The following is a 22,990-nucleotide window of genomic DNA, read 5'->3' as shown; positions in this document are numbered from 1 at the left end:
AAAATTCCACTAAAATTTTCGACATTTTGGCAAAATTTCACTGAGATTTCGGCGAAATATTGCAAATTTCGATTTTGCCTGCCATTTCGTTTTAGTCAGGTCAAAATCTGCGAAATTCGCCTAAATTTCACTGAAAATTCGTGAAATTTAGTACCATGGTTCCAACAACTTTCTGTTGTTTATGTTTGGAGGTTTTGTGGGACATGACTTGCAGCTTCTTGCCATTTATGGGGCTCACACATTCCAACAAAGCTATCTCTTAAGTTAGGAGAAGAAGATAGCAACAATAGTAATCCACAACGCAGGATAAAGAATAAAAGACTATGCAATATTACATCAGTATTGAACCTATACAATACAGTATAGGCATACCTTCTGGTGTTGGTAATTCAAAACTATATGCTTTTGCAGCGTCACAATGACATCAACATCAGCATCTATCTGCCAGAAATAGGTTGAAGAATTGAGAATAAGAATTAATCTGAAAACCATGCAATATTTTTATTTAAGTGAAAGAGAACAGAGTGAAATTGTCTGAAAACTACAACATAACTTTGCTCCTGGTGACATTTTAAGTTGGACTTAAGAGGAGTACCACAAAAGAAACAAAAAAAAAAGCAGGGGAGTGGAAGTAAAGATATGCTAGGATCATGCAATGTTCAGAACCATTTCACCTAAAAAGTCTGAACTGTCAGGGAAGGCAGCAGAAATGTATACATCAACTATCCACCGTATGTGCAAGACTAAGATTAAATGGTTTTTGCACATGGCCAAGATCACATGGCACCTAGGGAGAAGAAATGTTAAGAGGGAGGGGGGGAAAAAAGACAGCTACAACAACAACTTCTAATTCACTACTCAGGGGTCAAAAACATGACCTCCGTGCTTGGAAACTGTTTTGCTACCATTTCACCCAAAAGCTTGAACTCTTGGCAAAGGCAGCATAAATGCATACACCATCACACCATCGTCGAATGTTATATCCAAAAGATAAAGAAAAAAACCTCAAAGCCACAATTGTGTACCAATGGTTATCCAAACTAACAGCAAAAGTGAACCAATACACTAGGGAGAGACTTGAGGTGAAAAATAAAATAAAACAGGATTCATGTCATTACTACCTAAGTAAGCATGTCAATTGTGTTTGGCAACAGACTGTCAACAGTATTTGCTTGCATGAAATAAATTTTTTATCAACTGCCAATTTAGTCACACTTTTTATATATATTATAAATTCCCACCCAATACTACCTGAGCAACTAAGCAAGTAATGCCAGACTCTGTTGGTGACAGCCTGTCAGCTTTATTTGCTGGCATGCTCAAATATTCTATCCAAATAGCTTTTAACTGGAGAAATCTGTTGTTATTATTGCCAACAGATCCCGAGTAGCTTCAACTGCAGAAAGTGCAAGGTCTGAAGTAGTAGCAACATCAACCTCTCAAACCATTCCTCTCTAATTTCAATCAAAACCTCCACATTTCTTTAGATGATAGCCAGAAGTTACAGGAGCCACTGAACTTTCCAAATTTTCTTAACTGTCAATGTCAGATTGCTTGTCAAAAGTATCCTCCTTTGAAGACAAAGGCACCGGTTGTACGCTACCAGTTACAGCCACACGGCATGGATCAAGACGACGAGGATCCTGAAAAGACTGAAACTGTCAACTGTACAACCATAACTGCATGAAATACAGATGTGATATTGAAAGGATTGAGTAAAAACAGTACTAAAACAGAATCCATTCTCAGTCTCAGATAATATAATCCAAAATAGGAAGAAATATGATATGACAAAATTAGGGGTCAGGTTGGCCAGAATTCCGACAGAATTTGTTCTAAGGGTAAAGGAACCCGCCCTCATGCGATGGTTGGATTGACATTACGGATTAATACTTAACTGAACTAGGAGAAGGGAATCCTTAATTGCATTAGGAGAGGGTATATCAGTAACTCATATTTCTGATCAAAGATTAAATAGAAGAATTATGGAGTCAGAATAAACCCTGTATGATGAACTGAATCTCAGGATTAATGATTTAACATAAAAAGGAAATCAATGCAGCAATTACTTTTGCTTTTTGGGGTAACAACAATGTAGCAATTACACAAATAGGAATTTAAATCCAAAGACAAGGCAGAATTGGAAATATGAAACATCTCCAGATCAGCAGGTTTTATCAGCGAGAGATTCCGGTAAGGGACTTCTCGACAGTGATGAGAAACTTCAGAGAATGCTCTGATGGCCAGATTTTCTTAACTGATTCGTGAAAGTTAGATTAAAAGAAGGGGGAAAAAAAAAGGATGAAAGAGATAGCTTACTTGATTAGCAGAGAAGATGATGGAAGAAGAAGAATTAGAATAAGGAAGGACACCCCAGGCTACACACCTCAAGGTGGTTTGGAAGGGTAAAAACACCATATAGACGCACAAGGATCCTGGACCAAACACTAGGGAGCATTCATGCAGGAAAGTGGGAAGCAAAGACAAACCATTTCATTAATCAAATTCATGTACAATACTGAACCCTTAAGACTTGTATAAAAGACTCAAAAACAGATTTTAACCCTTGAAAAGAAAGTTAAGATAATCTAAACTGGCTAGGAAACTTAAAACAACTGGACCTATAAATCCTAATTCAGCATAACTAAAAACACTTCATAACAATTAAAAATAACTATATAAAAACATTTAACTAAGTAATTCCATATTCCTACACTCTACCCATATGCTACGCCCATTAAAACATCCCGTTGGACTAAAAACCCAAACATATATAACCCAAGCCAAGGGTCATTCCTAATAAAATAAGGCTAGTTAGATGATTTTAACTGCATCATTTATGAGGCCAGAGGGTAATAATCTACAATAGCGACAGTTTATATGTTAACAGGCTATACCCTTGGTGCATCGCGTCTATAACCACCAGGAAGATGAACTGTGGAGACGTCAGCAAATGATTTGCTGCCTGTTCCTTCAGAAAAAATGGTTGATGTGGCTTGTAGTGGGGCAGCAGGAGCACTGGATGCCACTTGTGATGGAATGCTTGACGAACTTGTCTGGGGAGCTACTGGGACATTCCGAAGTGCACTTACTAAAGGAGGGGGACTCTTAGGTAAGTGCTTCATATTTTCGATGACAATATCAGCCAGCAGATCGGGACTAATTTTTGACAAAAGAATTTCAAGGGACTCAACCCCTCCTTCCCCTTGTGCCAATAGAGTACAAATCCAGGCACTCATTTGCTCTGCAGGTGTCAAGTCACTGTTCAGAAAAGGCAGCCCGGGAGGTATTCCAATTACAGTAACATCATCCTGCATAGAATCATCAAGCATCCTGCCAGGGAAACTCTTTCCTTCGAGACCACAATGAGTCTGTTTACCAGGAACTTCATTAGTATTAGACGCAAGACCAGTATGATGAAACATAGGCTGTCGCTTCGAATCCAGAGAAACAGGTACTGGGCTTGATGATTGATCATCCTGATTATCAGAATATATGTTACCATTAAACAGTGATATGATCTTTTTAAGAGATAAAAGAAGGTTAAATATGATTAGCTTATGCAAAAGGCCAAATAAGAATAATACTTACAAAGTTATTATTACCTTTCCGTATTGAGCATCATGTGAAGCATGCTCAGTGTTCTTTATCATTTTATCAACCTGCTGAATTGCTTGATCAGCCGCATCCCCAGCATTCATTGCTCTTAAAGCCCTACATAATGAGTCACGTGACTGACATTTGCAACATATGACATGTCAGATGGACAACCATAAAATTCTAATATCTTTAGGATAATAGTTACACTTTAAAGATCCAGAGTTCAAAGAAGTTATGTTCACAATGTGCAAACACAAAACAAATTAAGTCTTAATTCAGGAATAGTAGAAGTTTAAGTCTGGCACAACATCACTTAGTTACACCATAACATCAGCAAAGAACTTCAAGGTCCTGAGCATCTACAGTAAAATAAATAAGATCACAAATTCATGGGAAAAAGAAAGAAAAGATGAAAGCTCAAAGTAGAAAAAACATAAACTCTTCAGCAAACAAGCTCTATGGTTGGATTATTTTGGTAGGAGAAAAACAAATGCATTTTGTCAGATCTAGTCAGAAGATGAGTATCACAGGGCTACAAAACCACCTGATCTGATTATTATTTTTCATCACCTCAGCTGCGTCATAGACAAGAAGGAAATATGTGATTAAGAACTTGGGATGTAATCTAATTTGCCCATTTTGGTGGGTTGAAGTGGTTGAAATGTTCTTTTTCTCTTATTTAAAATATCGAAGACAAGATTATTTATTTTTTCTCACGCCAAAACATGTTTTATGTACAAGTGAAACAAGGAAGATGACAAGAAGCACTCTATTGAACTTCACTCAACCAAAACCAGGAACACAAAAAGAGCGCTGGAAAATTAAAGGACAACAGAACTTGAGCAGATTTTTTCTTCTGATGACCTCTATGGCCTTGAATGGTGGAGCTTTTTCTCTCTGGACTTCTTCACCCTTTTTTTGGTTTATATTGTCATCATACATCAAAGAAACAAGAGTAACATTCATATTACACTTCGTAATTTTTGACCTCACTGAGCAACTCAATACCATTGATGGATTTTGTAATGATTAGCACCAGACTGTGACACACAACCAGCTTGATTGATGTATCAGCAGCTCCTTCGGTTCTCCTGAACCCTTATTCCTTCACATGAAATTCCTTACATAGGTAACATAACAAAAGCACTCCACCCCCCCCCAAAAAAAATAATAATAATAATAAAAAACAAGTAAATAAAAGCAAAAAAAAGATTTTAAAATCCCAAACCCCCCCCCCCCCTCAAAAAAAAAAGAGAAGAAGAAGAAAGAAATCACTTTGAATAGAAAACTTGCAACAAATGGCATATCAAACCCCGTTTAGGTTGATCAGACAGATGTCTATCTTCATGGTTCAGACATTTTCTGGCAAAACTAATTTACCAAAGCAAATACAAACAGAACCATGAAACGTAGACAAAAGTGAGAGAAATATAACCTCTATGATGGATGGATGGGTACACCTTAAGAACCCCAGGAAGGCAGTCCTCAAAGAGTGCTGGATACTGGCAGCATGCCCACCTCCTAGCGTCTCAAAATTTGAAACAAAACCAAGAAGTGAAGAAAGAATAATATTATAGTAGAGCGGGCGCCTCCTTGCAGTAGCCGCAAGACTGTCAACCAAATCATAAATATGTCATTAGATAGAAGGAGATTATCCCAATGGAAAGGCATAACAAGCATTACAGGCATAAGGACTAAAGGAATGAAAACGAACAAAGTCACAAATAAGAGCAAATAAGGATAAAAAGGGGAGTGGGTTGGGCATGCTGCCAGCTTTTGGTAATGTAGCACCATGCACCAATCACAGGCTGGACACAGGAGGGCAAGGGGGTCTTTTCCAAAGGGAAGAGACAGCAGAAGTCAAATACTGGGTGCCCTGGTAGAGGACCCAGTCTTTTCCTGAAAGCTATCATTAAGAAATAACGGAGACAGCATTCAGCTCTTGAACATAGTGACATCATCCTGGAGAAAGGATAAAGTCATCAAGGGAAAAAGGTACAAGGATTTAATAGAAGGAAAGTGAAGCAAAACCATAAATGATATAACCTAAAATGTGGTCCTTCAACCAACACATGGAAGAAAAGCACCCAAATTCCAAACATCGGGGATAAAAAAGTGAGATATCAACTGCTTAGATCTCTAAGAAGTGTATTGATAATGGAAAGAATGTACAACGGATACATAAAATTATGCAGACACCATAATCAATGACCTGTATCAGGATGCAGATAATTCTAAGGAAATACTGAGCTGGATCAAATCCTTGTTTGACTAATAAAGCATAAAAGTCCCACACATAAGAAAATTGCAATAAAGATGCTTAAAGATATTTCTCTTTTCTTCAAAGTCTTCTTTTTGAATATTTGACCTTCTTTATGTACAGTTGAAGATAAAATTTTGGCATGCTGTCTGAAGGAGGTGCGCTGGGAAGCCTAACTTGGTGAACATGTCAAGTTTCCAGGTTTTCTAGTAATATAGAATTAGTAAGATCTAGTAGGAGATCAACTTGTGACAGGATTACAAGTAAGGAATAATATCAAATTGGAGACATAATTGTCAACTAACCAAAACAAAAATGAGGTATTCATAGAACTTCTAATAAAATGGTCAAATCATTTTCAACAGAGCTGCAAAAGATGATCTAAGTCTGACAGACAGATTTTCCAGTTATGGAAGAATCTGATTTGAGTTAGGAAACAAGACCACACAACTCGATGACCAGAACCCTCAAGGGTTGAAACAGTAACGAAATGATGACTTGATTTATTCACTTAACTTTGTAGTGCTCTGAACCTGATGGTGTAGTCACTATTGTTAAGACCTATGGAGGGTCAAAGAAGTGAATTTCAAATTAAAAGTAGGTTATATCAAGGATCAAAACTTTAAGCTCTTCCCTGTTTGCACTTATCATAGATAATTTAAACAAAGCACATTCAGGATGACAATCCTTGGTGTATACTTTATGATGATGGTTTAGTTTGCAGATGAGAGTATTGTAGGGATTAAAATCAGACTGGGGTTATGGAGATCCACCTTGGAACCAAAAGGTTTCAAATAAGCAAAGCTAACATCTAGTATAGGGTGTGTAACTTTAGCCACAGTAGGACGAATAATTAAAAAAAAATTGATGAGAGGTAGATTCCACGAAGTGGTTATTTTAGGTATCTAGTCTTAATCATGGTACCAAATCTCGCTCTCAAGGGCAATCTCGCCCTTAAGAAAAAGTGAGATCTCGCTCCAGTTGGTGAGATCTTGCTCGAGATCTAGTATTTTTCCAGGGCCAACGCGAGTGAAGTCCCATCTCGGAGGGTTTTAAGGGTCAGGTTGGGCTTAAAGTTGGTATTTAGCCTATTTTAGGTCTTCAAAACACACTAAAGGGCCTTAGATTTGTGAGAAGACAACCCTAAGTATGAGTTCTAACTCGACCCAAAGTTTGAAACTAAAATGCTACAAAATGATCATGCAATGCTATAAAATATGAAATGGACATATAAATGGAAAGCAAGTGTTAAGATACATCAAATAACTTAAACACCAACAGAATTCCATCCATTTGAATACAATACAACATTACATTCTCGACTTTCGAGAGTACAATAATACAACCATCATAACTTCCATATAAATCATAAGTTCATAATAGGAGTGTTTGGTACGGCTCATGCTTCACATTCTGTCCGATGAGCTTCCCCCCGACGCACACGGGGGTCCTTGCATCATTTTGAGCATTGGGATTTCCTTTGCAGCTTGGGTTTGGGCCCATAAATAGATGTTGTACCCATGGTTGAAGAACTCCTTCAAATCGCCTTGTATGATCTCCCTTCCTTGATGTAGATGTGATAAACCTTACTGCACGTCAATATTCAGCATCAATCCAGCAAAAATGGAGGTTTGGAAGGTCTCAACGAGTTGGGACGTGAGGAACAGCAAGACTCGACTTGTCTCTCTTGAAATAGGGGATCTAAGGCAATTGGGGGGACCGAGATCTCAGTCAAATTTTGGGATTTCGAGGGACTCGCGCTTGATCTTGTCTCGAGACCTCGCAAAAGTGAGATCTCAAGCAAGATCTTGGCAAGATCTTGTGAGATCTTGGCAAGATCTTGTGAGATCTTGTACCATGGTCTCAATCCGGAAGAAAGATGCTGATGTAGATGATGATGTTTCACAAAGATAAAGTATAGGATAATGAAATGGAGAAGAGTACATAATATTGGGTGACTGATGTAATCCTTTAAAGTAAGAAAGTTCATAGGGCAGTCATGTAACCAGTTATGACGCATCATCAAGATGTAACCCAGAATAATTTTGAAATACAACTTAGCAATTTTCAAATACATTCCCATCCACTAGCAATTCTCGTTAAGTCACTATATTTTTAAGAAATATGTGCTTATCAAAAGGGGGAAGAATGAGGGGGAAAGGGGAGGGAGGGTACTTGTGATTAATTGTAAAATTATAACCGCATTCATTTAAATTCGACTTTTCCAAAGTTGAAATAAAGAATATTGCTTTATAAGCAGTTCTGTTTCTCTTCTTTTCTTTCTTCTTCTTCTTTCTTTTCTTTTCTTCTTCTTCTTCTTCTTCTTTTTTTTTTTTTTGGGTTGTTGTTGTTGTTGTTGTTGTTGTTGGGGGGGGGGGCGTTGGGTTGTTTGGTTGACAAGATGACTCCCTCTGTTTGATAATGCAAGATCATTATGACACTTAGTTTATACCATGATTACTTGGATATTACATTATGGTAACATTTTGGTGTTCAAAATTTCTGACTTAAGAAACCATCAGAAGACTAACAAACCTATAGCTTCAACAAAACATTCATCCTCAAGCCCAACATGAAGGAAAACACAATGGCAGAAATAGTTGTCTATGCATCAATGTTAAAAAAAGAAAGTAATTATGTTACAGCTTCAAATGGCATTCTATCAATCAAACCATCTAAATACAGCAGGAGAAACTCCTATAGTTGGTAAAAGAGATGCTCAATCTACAGTTTACAAAACATAAACTCTTAACAACTGACACTGGAAAACTTTTCGTGAATTGGATGGAAATTTCATCGATTTGTTCTGAACTCCTATAGAACACAAATGATGTCGGCATAAGCTAGACCCGTAATATACATATGATGTGTAGTTTAACATTGTTAAGCCCTGTTATCTCCCACTATTTGTGTCACGACCCCAGTTCTCACAGGCTTGGTGGGGCCCACATTAAGGACATTCAACTAGGGCACATGACAGTTCCTCTCATTATCAACCTGTTTATGACCACTAAAACAAAATGCTAAACTAAACATTTTCAAGGACAAAAATAGACAACCTATTTGACAGTTTGACTCATAAACATATGTATACAGTCTAAAGTCCTGTTATATTTACATTTGACCTTTCAACAATATCTAGTTAAGTACATACAGTCTCAAAGGAATATATACATCCACAGTCCAGTTAAACAAACATTAGTTGCAACAAAAAAAAAAAAAAGAGTTTCCATCTTCCACTTTAAAGGCGTTGTCAGGTGGAAGCACCCTTGCCCTTATCATGTATCTGAGGACCTGTCAACATTTACAATAGTGAGCTTTGCGGCCCAGTAAGCAATATAGACAACCATATAAATAAGTCAGGCAATTCATCATGCATTAATTATCACATCAAAGTCATATAACATCATGCATTCCAATTTTCTTTTCATTTTCCTTTTTCCTTTTTCATTATTAAACCAGACCTAAGCACTATCTGTAGAGAGAGCACCATCAGTCTAAACCACACAAGTGGCATCAGTCTCAGTCTTAGAGGTTCTCATTAAGAGATTATCTTTTCAATCTTTTGGCACAAGGCTAGGTGTTCTCTACAGAAGGTCATCATCAGTCTAGTATATCTTTCCACTTTTTAGTCTTGCTTCATCCCCTCCCATTTGGGTACACTAAGTACCAAGACTTACTAATGTAGTACTGTATTTGAATGATCAAAACAGTAGCCAAATAGGACCTTTCACAGGGAATCAACTTCAGATTTGATAGACTTAAGATAAATAAACTTCAGATATAAAGGTAGGCTGAAAACCGAAGTGGTAGAACAAGGATGTTGGTTTAAGAACAAGGACTAAATAGGTCTTCAAAACAGCAGTAGATTATAAAGAAGAAATGGATGGAACAATATAAGAGAATTAAGAGAACAATAAGGACAACAAAGTAACACCCGGGCTTCACACCGCAAGGTGGATCGATTGGATCAAACACCAACCTACCTTGATCAAACACAAGGAGTCTCCATAGAGAAGGAATGCTAACAAAGCAATTTGATTTCAATAGATGAGTTGTCTCTTCACCACTTACATAAGTCTCTTTATATAGCATTCTAAAGAGACATAAACACTAATGGCAACATCCAACCACTAGCTAACACCACCTACCTATTAAAAACTCAACTACTACCTAACTCTTGACAAAGGAGAACTCATTTGACAATGAGTTCTCTTATTTTCAAACAAAAGCCCCTTTTATTGACTTTCCAACAACTAGACTTAGGTTTAGGTCTAGGCTATGAGGTTCAACATATGTGGGCTAACTTTAACCCACTAAAACAGCCTTAGCTCATGAAAATCATAGGCTGATTCAGGTGACAACTTTAGGCCTTTGATGGGCCTGACCCAATGGGCTTCTTCTTTCGTAAATATGTCTTCAATTTTGCATCACTTACAGAAGCCATTAACATTTTATTTCTTTTTATTTTACTCTTTTTATATTCAATTTCAGTATTGCATTACCATGCTCTGTCCATTTCAATGTACCTTTTGCATTTTAATCATCACTTAGTCTTATCTGAATAAGACTAGATACAATTCATACAATCCAATCATTTAAACATGAAAGCATGATAATTCTACATTTAACAAACATAAGTATCATTTCCAATCCATAATTCAACATCTCAAGAATACTATCGACATTTCAATCCAAGCAGTTCAATCGAGTCATTAAACTGTTATCTGATCCCATGCATTTCTATTCCATTCACAAAACAATATATCATGCATTTCCATAAATTGTGTAAGTGAATAAATAAAATCAATTCATATTAACATGTGAATGCAACCTGTCTACTAAGTGGAATCATCCACTTATAACATACATGGGTTGGTTGATATCACTTACTTGTTCCTGTTCCATGTGTGTCTTGATTCAGGTTCAGTTAAAAATCCGCTCTCGCTCCAGTATTCCTAACAATTATCGACTATTTCGAGTACGCGGGAGCCAACAGGGGGTTTCCTTTTCTATTTTTCTCTCTCCTCTCCCCTCTTTCTTTTCTCTCTCTTCTCCACGTTCTTCCTCTTCTCTCTCCTCTCCTCTCCACTTCTTCTCTCTCCTCTCTTCTATTCCTCTTCTCTCTCCTCATGTTATTCTCCTCTCTTCTATTCCTCTCTCTCTCTCTCTCTCTCTCTCTCTCTCTCTCTCTCTCTCTCTCTCTCTCTCTCTCTCTCTCTCTCTCTCTCTCTCTCTCTCTTTACGTTCTTTCTTTGCGTGTAGACTTTAGCTTTCTCTGTCTTTTCTCTGCAAGCGGAACCTGTCCGCCTTTGCCAACGCAGAGCTGTTCTAGTGGTTGAAACCAACACCTCTTAGTGAAGAGGTTGTGGGTTCGACTCTCACTCAGGCATATTAATATCCCCATCCCCCAACTTAATAAAGCCCCTTTGTACCCCAAAAAAAAAAACGAACCTGTCTGCCTTTCCCTCAAGTTAGTTTTCTCTATATGTTATCTTAATAAAGTAATACTTTGAATATTATATGTATATGTAATACCATAACATCTCATGCATGCCCCTTTTGTGAAAATAGCACCACGTAGGTGGGAGGGAGAGGGAGGTGTCACCTCCTCCCTCTCTCTCTCTCCTCTTAATCTATTTCGTGTTATATATATAAAATTAAACAATGGGCTTCTTTATGGGCTCGTGGGCCCGCTCTATTATCTTATGTAGGGCCCACTCTAAGGTAAGGATATTAATACCTCCGGATTCAGAAAATTATGTTGATCATTTCCTCGTTTTCAGTTCAGTCTAATTCCACTGTTATGCTACCCACAAGCGATGTCTGACCTCGACCAAAATATCAACTAGTCTCATTTAAGCTATTATTTAACTACACTTGAACCATTTGATTAAACCATCAAACCAAACATCATGATCCTTTAATAATCTTAAGGACTGACACATTCACACACAATAATAAAATAATTATATAAAAATATGTGGGGCATCACAATTTGAGCCGCCGATGCACCAGCTAGAAGTACAAATTTGACTATTAATCACCACAATTCCATCTTAACTCCATAGTCAATACAAGATATCTGATCAGCATACTATGCATAACAAACCATCGTACAATAGCCTGTTTCCAGACTTCAGTAATCCCTTCAAGAATTAAAAACAGAAGAAAGACAGGAGAAAGACAGGAGAAAGACAAAATCATAGTGAATACAGTACAAAAGTAGAAAATGCGTAATTACATCACAATGGTATCATGTTTAATAGCCTTTAGTTATATTGAATACCTCTATGCTAGGTTAGCCTTTAGTTATATTGAATACCGCTATGCTAAGTGGCTACTAAACTTCCAGAATTCAGGAACTATGTCACAAGCAAATGAGCATCCATAATCCAACATGGATTTTTATGGCTTTAATATTCAAAAAACATGGAAAGATGACATATGAAATACAGGAGAATATAATCAAAGGCCTAACAAGGTAGCATAATTCAAGGCCACATTACCTACTTCAAAGAAGAAGCAAGATTAGTAAATGAACATAACAACATCATTATGGTCAAGATTAGTGAACGAACAAAACATCATTATGGTCACCAAGCCACTGGCTCAAAACCATACAAGAATAACGCTGAAAGCCATCCTTGATAAGTCATCAAGAAAATTAAATTTTTCTTTAGACAAAAAATTAAATAGTCAGCTCAAACCAAGTATTCACAAGTATATTACATGTAATACCACATTACCACCAAAAAAGAAAATCAAACATCAAACATTATGATTGTAAATTTGAAACCTATCTTAACATTCACTGTGTCTTCTAGACTGGATATAATTTTGTTAAGAAAACATACCTTTACCATGGTAAGATTTCAAGGTCTCAAAAGTCAACTTTAAGCAAGGATAACAGAAAAATTGGATAGCTGGATATATTGAGCACTTAATGAATTTTGTAGCTAGAAAAGTATTTTTGTTTTCATGAGCCCATACCAGGTTTCACCAAGTGTGCCAACATATTTGAAACAAATTTAAGAAGAAAATGAAACAGAACATAACAAATTGAATATCAACTCCAAGACTAGCTGTAGCCAAATGTAACGGCCTAGAAATGAATGATTTCAAGAAGGGGAGAATTGATGTGAACCAGATCCAGGGCATAGGGTTGCTTCCCCAAACCCTAGGCCCCTAATACCAGCAGGGTATTCTGGTACTTTTGCAGTTTTTCGGTTGAATCCACTTTGGTTTAGTTGGGTACACTATGTTTGTGAGACCGTGGACCTACTTTTGTTTCTGAGTTTGAGTCCATATTTGTTAAGTTATTGAAGAGTCATTGTTAAATCAGGATTCCTAAGTCATGAAGGAGCTCTAGTTTTGTTCTACTTCTTGCAGGACTCCACATCTCTACTCATAAAAGTCAATTTGGACTGTTCTAGGGAGAGATATCAAGGCTATAAATAAGCCTCATGATATTGCGATCAGCAGAGTTCATGATTTATAAAATTAATTGAGAATTGAAGGACATAAGCTAGGAGTTCTTGGGGGAGCCTGCGGCTCTTTAAAAGAGAGAATTTCTGCAGAAGTCTCAATTTCCAGTTTCCGTCTCCATCTCCAATTAAGTACCAAGCCCCCTCCCCAATCCCAGCCCCTTTCCCTCTTCTCCTATCCCATCCATCCTCAACCCTCCCCTACCCCTCCAAACCCTATAATTCATCAGTCCAGCCCCTTCCCCACCTTCCCCTTGCAAGCTCTCATCTCCCCCCCCCTAAACCCTGCGGCAGCTCTATAGCCCCTCCCCCTACCCAAAACCTTAATCCCCTACCTTCCATTAACCCTAGACTACAAATCCCAGCCCTTTTTCTTTCTTTTCTTCTTCTTCTTCTTCTTCTTCTTCTTTTTCTACTTGCAGAAACTTCTAGAACTTCCAGAAATTAAAGCCAGAAATGCAGCAGCATTCTAGACCCAAGATTGCCCCATCCCCTATATGAAATAGAATCCCTTCACGGTCCCCTTACCTTCCCAAGCTTCCAGCCCACTCCCCCCCCCGAACCCTAGAATTTTCTATCAACCAAATCCTAAACCCTTTTAGAATTAGTGTCCCTATCACTACCGGAACACTCAACCTAACCCTAGCCCCAGTCCAAACCCTAGAAACCCCAATTCCCATAAAAACCCAAGATCCAAAACCCTAAACTTAAACATTCAAATCTGAATTCAACATGACAGCAACGTATCAAGCTTGATGAAACCATAGCTCCTAGAACCCTAGCCAAACCTAGCCCCACCCTATTCCCAACTCTAGAACTTCCAAAACAGCCCTATTACTTGAAACATTGGGTACTCTAAAGTGTAAACCCTAATTGACAACTGATTCACATCATCGGGTTTGGGTTAAAAGGGTTCAGGTGAGTTTGGTTTGATGGACTAGAGGGGCCAGCGGTTGAAGGGTTAGAAGGGGGTTCAATAGAGGTGCAACGAGAGGGAGTTGGCATGAGATGAAGAGGTGGTGGCAGGTACAGAAGACAGAAGGGAAGCAGGATTAGGGTAGGACCCACATGCAAAGGAACACAAGTAGTTTTGGCCCCAACAGATGGTCATCACAGTTAAGAGAAGAGGAGGAAGCAGGATCAGAAAGGCGAGCACGAAGCAACAAAATCGGAGCATTGGGTTATCAAGGGAGGTGGTTGCAAGCTATAGGGAACAATTGCAATTGGGTAAAAGTTTGCCTCAAAAGGGAAAGAGGCCTTCGGCAGCAAGGATTTAGGGATGGCAGGGGAAGAGAAGCAACTGAACAAGGGAATCATGCAAAGATGGCATGAGGTACTGGCCCAAGCAATGACAAACCGATACACCGAGGAGGACCATCTGTCGTTGCTTCAGTAGGGGAAGCTCGAGATGAGCCCGCAGTAGTGTTGGCAGCAGGGGTGTGTAGGGCAACAGCAGCAACAGCAGGCACAAGAATTGAGAGGGGCCAGAGGGCTCTACACTGTGGCAATCTGGAGAAAGGTTGGTCATGATGGCAGAAATTGGGGGGGGGGGGGGGATCCCTCTCTGGCAACTGTTAGGTTCAGGTGGGAGAGCCGGAGGTGGATTGAAGTGGACAGTAGTAGTTTTCAGCAAGAAAGAATCAAGCAGATTCAACTGAGAGGAGTCGATAGGGTCAACCATTAGCGGCAGCTAGAGAGAAGTGTCTATGGTGCATACGACTGGGAGAGGTGCTGATTTGCAGTTACAAATGGCAGAAAACAGAGCATAGATCACAGTGAGGAGGTAGCCAATCAGTAGGAACTCTTTGATCGAAACAGAGGCCTTCATCATTTCTTATTGTGAGGAAAGGAGGCAAGGCTTTCAAGTAGATACTGTAACACAAACTCAACCAAACGAAAAGTGTTTCATTGTCTTGGTTCGTCCATCTGAGCAAAGAGGAACTCCAAGGGCAGATGCCGCAGATCCAATCTTACTGAGGCAAACAGAGTTCCAGTATTCCAACAGGAGGCCAGGGAGGTTGATCCAAAAAGAAATGGTGCTGTAGTCAACTTTGTGGAGAGGAGAAAACAGTTCCCATTGGCGCAGAAAAATTGGGATTTGCCTACCATCCAAGGGGAGCCATCAAACGCTTTAATCTTACCAGAGGAGGAGGAGAAGTTGAAGATGAAGATGCTGAAGTTCAAGAGGTAAACTTCCAGGGGGTCCTGGAGCTGTCATTGCTTAGAGAGGAACAAAAAATATTGAATGCGGTTGAGAACCAAGGAACTAGCCGAGCTGATTACCAGTGATAGGTGCCAAACTTAAGAGCAAAGGAGGGGCAATGGCCGAGGGAAGCGTTATCGTCAAAGATAGGGGGATGAAGCAAAGGTTATTATCAGCGGCATGGGAAGCGTCATAGGAAGAGAAGAGAGAGTTCCAGGGCTAACAACCAGTGGTGGAGGTGAGTGGGTCAGGTGGAGGGATGGGAGGAGGAGAGATCATTGGCAGAGTTTATCAGGAAGCATAGGAAACAACGGGAAAAGGGGAGGTAAGGAGAAATTTCAGAGGGCATCAGCCATCAAGAGGGGAGGGGAACTCTGATAGCCATCTCAGATATCATCACTGCTTGGAAGAAAATCTGGAAAACATCAATGACTGTTGAAAGCCTGCAAGTAGAATGACATGGGAGTCAACTTAATCGTGTCACAGTCCCTTCGGCTTGTCCCACCAGCCTCCAAATCTAATGGCTAGGGTTGGGTCAATCAGGGCAGTAGGCTAGGAAAAATCCTGGCACGGAAGGGTTTGGGTTCCTATACCCTGGCTGGGGTGAGTTTGATTTGGGTGCAGTTGGTTCCTAGGGTAGGGATAGGGTTTATGCAGCCCCTACCCAAGTAACCAACCCGGCCATTGACTAGGTAACCCCTATGATATAAATTTCACGAAACATGATTAAGGATATTATACCGCACCAAGCCAAATTCAGCTGTGAGTCTGAGACTGTAAATGTTATATTGTCTGTCTTTGAATTGAAATATCTTCACAAAGAAAATCACTACCAAAAGTAGCACCTAAAAAATGAACTCAAACGTACTATTAAGTTAAGGCTACCAACTAGTTTCATAGTGTGTAAAATCCATGCTAAACACAGGCATGACTCACCAGTTGATTAGCACGACTACCAAAGAGCCATGAAGGGTACTGGCTGATTGCAGCTGATCCAGGAGAAGGGCAAGACTTTTCCTTGCTTCCTGAGTTAACAATGATGGATCCAGAATCGGGTGGCCTTGAGCCACCCACGAAATATTGAACATCAACTCCTCTCCTGTGAACATTGAGAGATTTAACTTGTCAAGTGCTTCCAAAAACTGAAGTTTTAACAAGCCAAAAGCATACACTAAAGCGCAGAATAAAAGAAAACATGTCTAATGACATTTGTAACTCAAAACCTTTCAGTATTGAAGTTGATCAGAATATCATACCTTCTTTAGCAGATGCCACAGGATCATTGTCATCAGGTGTGAAAAGTAGGATGCACTTCTCCAAAAATTTCATAGCCAGCAACTTTGTTCCGACATAACCAGGCTACATGATCACATCAAGCAAACTTCTACATTAGCCAAGTATCAAATCCCAGTTTGTTTCAGAGAGCTATCAAAGATAGATATTATTAAAAGCTATCAGGCAAACCAATTTATTGTCAATTCAAATGAAAGAGTAATCAAATGGAAACATACGTGGAAATAGTCATCACAATTCATTGAATAATTCAGTCCATTCAATCAGAAAAAGACTGCAAGAAGCCAGTGAAAACAACCCATGCAAGATAAATATTCAAACTAATAATGCAAAACCAGATCTACGATGATCTAACATGGGGGCTGGATTGGTGAGATCCAACAGTGAACAGCTGCCCAAAAGAAAAACTGCTTGGAAGTCCGAGGAACTTTAGTAGCACTCCCTACCCCTTAGGTTTGTTGCAATAGAGTAAAGTGCTTGCATACCTACTTTACCTACTTGATGAAAGGGAATGAACAACATTTCTTTCCAGGGTTATCTATATCCAGTAGAGAATGGCTCTAATTTGATCGCACTAGGATATGCAGAAGAATATACCACGAGGCTGACTATAACAGAATGCTCGCTTCCATGTAACCTTCACCATGATACCTATCAGACTCAGATATTTAAACATACAGTCGACAAATCAATATGAAACCCTACTAGGCTTGCTTAAAGCTTCTGATCAAGAAAATTAAGAACCACAGTTTGAACATTCAAACAGGCCAAAGATTATTATTGAATCAGGATCTGGAATAGAGGGACAAACCCAGAAAGTTGCACAGCGAATGAAAAATAGACGAGTTTCTTGATTCTGGATCATAGCTGTGAGGATTCCTGATATTGACTCAAAGGTAATTCAAATTCCCTCCAAATCCCAGAAAATGTCACGTTCTCTACATTTAGAAAATAACTTCAATATGTGATCTCCAACAGATCACAGATTTGGGCAGATCAATCTCCTTAAAGTACAAGGAATTTCTCTGAATAAGTCTATCCACAGAAGATTGCCAATAGGTCTTAGTCAGTATTTCCAGCAGCAATCATCAGTGACTCAGGGTCAATTATCAAGATTTAAAGCAGCAGATCCATTCAATAGATATTGTCAGATCAGCAGTAGGTAAAACACAAGAAAAATTAATTGAGCGAGGAAGTTAATTGAAAGAAGAATGTAAAACCATCTATCAGGCAAGGGCCTCTGATGTAGCCCTAGATCAGTAGGGGCCAACTAGGAGCCATTATCCAGGATCTGAGATTAACTGACCCGTATATATAGATTGGGTAGGCTTTATCAAAACAAAATGTTAAAATTTAGAAAGCATTCAAAAAAGGAAGAAATTTACATCCGAAATGTAAAGAGTGCAAAATTAGGAAGGACTAGAAAGTACACAAGATAGGAAACTAATAGCCTAACAAAGACTGACTAAAATGAACTTGCCCCAACATCATATCATACTACTATTATAAAAGCATGAACTCAATAGCCATGGCTACCTTCTTACTTCCCAAAATACCCGCAGCCAGTAACTGAGTGGATATAATTAATTATGTCCAAAAAGGACCTCACTCTTTGTATCTTCTTTTTTGAATAATTTTATATAAAAGGATATAATTAATTATGTCCAAAAAAGACCTCACTCTTTGTATCTTCTTTTTTGAATAATTTTATGTTTTTATATTATAATAATTAACCAAATAATGATGTTTCAACAAATAATTATCGATAATTCAACAATTTAATTATTTTTTCTCCTTTTTTAAGTTTGTAAATCTACAATCCAATCAGTTGATTTTACTTGTTTTATTTTCATTTCTACTTGCCCCACCTGCATTTGCACGTGGAAGTTTACTAGTAGGAAATAAGAATAAAACCAAATCAGCCAAATAAATGTGGAAGTTTACTAGTAGGAAATAAAAATAAACCAAATCAGCCTTCTACAATCTAGCCTATCTGTTTACCATGCTGCTGACTTCATCTCTTAATAAGACAAAATATAGAACATAATTGATATTCAACTGGGTTCTGCTAGAAAGGCCAGGTGGGACAAACCTAGACCAAGCTCAGTTGGGCAAGACACTGGTCATGGTGCCCATGCTTCTTCCTCCTGTGATATTGTAAACCAGTGAATAGATCTACATCATGGTATATGCTTTTTCAGATGATATTGTTTTTGGTAATTGGTATTTATAAAGATCAACCTAGTAATCGAGGGGTTTTAAGATAAGTGCCAACTAGGATTGATGGAAATCAACCATGTAATAGATTTGACTGTGTAAATTTAGTAACAAAAGGAAAGTGTACGGGGTGATGAAAATTGATGACAGGGATTTACGACAAAGTTATAACTTTAGCTAGGCTCAATCATGACTTAAGAAGGACAAATGGAGGCTGTAATGGAGGCGTGTATCTGGAGTTTGTTGTGCGAACAACATATCCAGTTAAAGCTCAAAGTGAAATTCTATCAAACAGTTATCCTCCCAGCAATGACATATGGAGCTAAAAGTTGAAGAATAAAAATAAAAATAAAAATAACATTTAAACAAACTTAAAGCAAGTTAAATGAATATGTTGTGGTGAATGAACTAGGAAAGATAGAATAAAGAATGAACAAATTAGAGCAAACCCAGGCATTGCCTCTATTAATGACAAGTAGCAGCAAACCATTTGAGGTGACATGGAAAAGTGCAGCAAAGGCCCTTGAATACCCTCATGTGAAAAAGTGGGTTATTCCACATTGAAAAAAGTTTAAAGAGCAAAAGGTAGGTCTAAAATAACCATACTAGATAGGTGAAGTAAGAAAAGACGCGTAAAGCTTGACTGGAATCTTGTATGGCTTAAAATGCAGCTTATTGAATAAATAGGATCCATGCAGCAAACCCTATTCAGTTGGGATAAGGCTGAACTGAGTATTACTGCCCTAGTTCAAATCTCCCCAAAATGCAACTTGTTTCCTTTGATTCTTCCCTCTTAGACATTACAACAAACCCCACTTCATCCGGTTTCCAAAATTTTCTTCTTCTGGTCTTTCTTGAGCCAAATATGGGGAGACTATTTTGTTTTTTTTTGTTTTGTTTTTTTTTTTTTTTTGGGGGGGGGGGGGGGGGGGAGTGAATAATGAAATAAATTAAACTAAGAAAGAGAATGTACAAGGGGACCGACCACCAAGAGGGGAACCGGAAGACAGAATCAAGACCCCAGGTAACAACAATGAGCCTATTCCCTGGGGTGTCCGCAACAAGGGGGTGGGGAAAACACAAAAGCCTAAAGAAAACATCAAAGTAGATGACTTTCCAAATCATGTCCAAAGAGCAAGATTTGGGAGTCCATCTCCTCACATTACATTCCCACCAAAGGTGGTGGATGGTGGCACAAAAAACAAGCTTATCAACATGATCACAAATAGAAGAACCCCAGTAAGTACGCAATATCCAAGACCAATCTTGAGCAAAACCATGAGCGGTGCAAACAGGGCCAAATAGAGGAAAGGGCTTTCTTCCAAAGGACTAGCAAAGGGGCAAGTGAAAAAGAGACGGTCAATGTCTACTAAAATATTCCAACAAAGTACACAGTTAGGGTTGGCTAGGATATGGCGGCTAATGAGGAAACTTTTGCTAGGTAGACCAAGGTTTAGGGCTCTCCAAAGGGTAAGGGAGTGACGGGGAATGTGCCCTTTAACCCTAAACCCTAAGGAAGTGGGAGCGGAAAAGGTTCCAAGTAAAGGAAGTGGTGAAGGTATTGGAAGAGAAGGGAAGCCAAATTGTGATGTCTTGGGGGATATCCATGAGAGGGGGAAGGGAGGACCAAGCTTGTGTGAGACAGGGGTGAGGAAGGGGACACCAAGAGCCAATAAAGATGAATGTGGAGAGGGGGGTAAATTTGCGTATACGGGACTCATACACCGAACGGGGACCAACAATGGTGAAGAGAATGCCCATTGGATGCCATAGGTCAAGCCAAAAGGAGATGGAGGGACCAATGGAAATGGCAGAAAGAGCGATAGGCCGCAAGAGGAGAAATCTTCCTCCAAACCCAAGAAGGGTTGGAACTTGGAAGGGGTGGGGGCCGTCTATATCGAGTTAGATTTGAGGAAGTAAGAATAGATCCTGTTGACCCAAATGGAATCATGCTTGGAAGCAATCTTCAAAATGAGCTTAATAAGGCAAGCCACATTAACATCACAAATGCGACGGATACCCCAACCACCCTTGGATTTGGGCTCGCAAATGGCTGCCTAGCTAATAAGGTGAAGGAAACGAGAAGATTCTTGGCCTTTCCAAAGGAAGGTGTAAAAGAGACTTTCCATGGAGTGGATTGTAGATTTAGGAATGGAGAAGATACCACACCACTAGAGATAGGAAGACTGAAGGACAAATTTGATAAGAACCACCCTGCTCGCATAAGAAAGAAGCTTGCCTTTCCAAAGTTGGAGTTTCTCACGGATGTGGGATGAGGGGGAGATCCAGGTTGACAACAGGAAAGGAACTTAGCTTGAAACCAATAAACTAAGGGAGAGTGCCACGAACCGAGTCAAAGACACCCGAAAGGAAGATAGAAGATTTGTTAAGGTTCACCTTAAGACCGGAGAGGGATTCAAAGTAAGAGAGGGCCGAAAGGATGGACGAAATAGAAGAGTGGGAGGCTTTAGAAAAAATCATAAGATTGTCCGCAAAGGCTAGATGAGTTAGGTTGAGGGCTCTGCATTTAGGAATGGGGGAGATAATGAGTTGGTCAGTTTTGGATTGGAGGATCCGAGAGAGAACCTCCAGGGACAGAGAGAAGAGGAAGGGGGATAAGGAGCACCCTTGGCAAACACCAAACCTGGAGGGAAAGTAACCGTCAGAGGGTCGTTGGTAATATGAATAAGTGAGGAGAGGATATGTAGACTTCAATCTAGTGACCAAAAGTAGGAGGGAAGCCCATGGCAAAGAGGACCTCACTAATAAAGTCCCAACGAATGGAATCAAAGCTTTATGAGGTCAACTTTAAGGAGGGCAGCAGGGGAATGGGAGGCTCTGTCGAACCCCCAGATAATCTCCACACAAAGGAAGATATTATCCACAATACTGCAATATAAAGGTTGATTGGTTAGGGCTCACTAGGGTGGAGATAACTTTCTTGAGCCGATTGGTTAAGATCATGGAGATGAATTTATAGAGGAGATTGTAGAGAGAAATGGGATGGAAATTCGTAAGAGCAGAGGCCCCGGGAGATTTGGGAATTAGGCCAAGGTAGGTTTGGTTGATGGAGGCAAGTTGAGAAGGATTAAAAAAGAAACTACGGACCACACGAACAAGACCCTCTTCCAAAAAGTCCCAGGTGGCAAGGAAGAAGCCCGTGCTAAAGGCATCGGGCCTCCAAACTCGATTAGCTTTGTGGAAGCGGATAACTAAGAGGATATGCTCAATGAAGGGGATGACTCAAAGAGAATCAAGGGAAGAAGGGTCAATGAACTTGTTAAGGAGGGAGGGGTAAGCGAAGAACGAGGAGGAAGGGAAGGAGGGGCGAGAAGGCCCGAGAAAAAAGAGATCACCTCAAACTTGATACCAGGAGGGTCAGAGTTCCAAGTGCCATCTGTAGCAAGAAGGATGGAGATGGAATTGTAGTTGTGACGCGCTTTCTAACAAAGAAAGCTTCTTCTTGGGAGCTAAGGGAGAAAAGCTCCAAGGAGAGAGACTTCTCGTCATTGGCAAGAGAGGGGTAAAGAGGGTCAACTTGGAGGAGAGATTAGACTCTTAAGAGATCGGAGCGACAGGAGGAGACCCTAGAGGAGATATTGCCATAGGTGGAAGAGTTCCAAGAACAGAGAGCATCCTTAGTATTTCTAAGCTTCCCAACGAACACAATGAGAGGGAGAGTAGGGCAATGAACAGGCTTCCCCCAGGCCTCACTCACGATGGGAAGGAAAGAGGGATTAGAAGGCCACATGTCGAAAAAATTGAAGAGTTTAAGGCCAAAGGAAGAGGAGTCTTGAAGATGGAGGAGACAAGGGGAGTGATCAAAGAGACTAAGAGAGAAGAACAATGCATAGGAGGAGGGATAGCAAGAGAGCCAAGGATCATTTACTAAGAATCGGTCAAGCTTAAAAGCAATATGATCGGACCTAA

At 39.5% G+C, this 22,990-nt stretch overlaps 1 protein-coding gene across 1 annotated transcript in view; it reads right to left on the bottom strand.

Moving 5' to 3' along the window:
• The window catches only part of LOC149014536 (uncharacterized), a 30,912-nt gene that overhangs the window by 1,904 nt on the left and 6,018 nt on the right, over positions 1–22,990 (bottom strand). Inside the window, exons 4-9 of the mRNA XM_089157280.1 lie at positions 16,807–16,909; positions 16,487–16,649; positions 5,036–5,210; positions 3,606–3,734; positions 2,898–3,479; positions 373–1,643 (exon numbers count right to left, since the gene is read on the bottom strand). Of these exons, the coding sequence (XP_089013406.1) occupies positions 1,533–1,643; positions 2,898–3,479; positions 3,606–3,734; positions 5,036–5,210; positions 16,487–16,649; positions 16,807–16,909 (1,263 nt within the window). The 3' untranslated portion in view covers positions 373–1,532. The remainder of the gene's footprint in view (positions 1–372; positions 1,644–2,897; positions 3,480–3,605; positions 3,735–5,035; positions 5,211–16,486; positions 16,650–16,806; positions 16,910–22,990) is intronic.

This window comes from Hakea prostrata, chromosome 5 (assembly GCF_041222555.1).
Source record: "Hakea prostrata isolate BN-2017 chromosome 5, UWA_Hpros_2, whole genome shotgun sequence".
Lineage (NCBI taxonomy): Eukaryota > Viridiplantae > Streptophyta > Magnoliopsida > Proteales > Proteaceae > Hakea > Hakea prostrata.
This window is presented reverse-complemented; position numbering and strand designations above follow the sequence as displayed.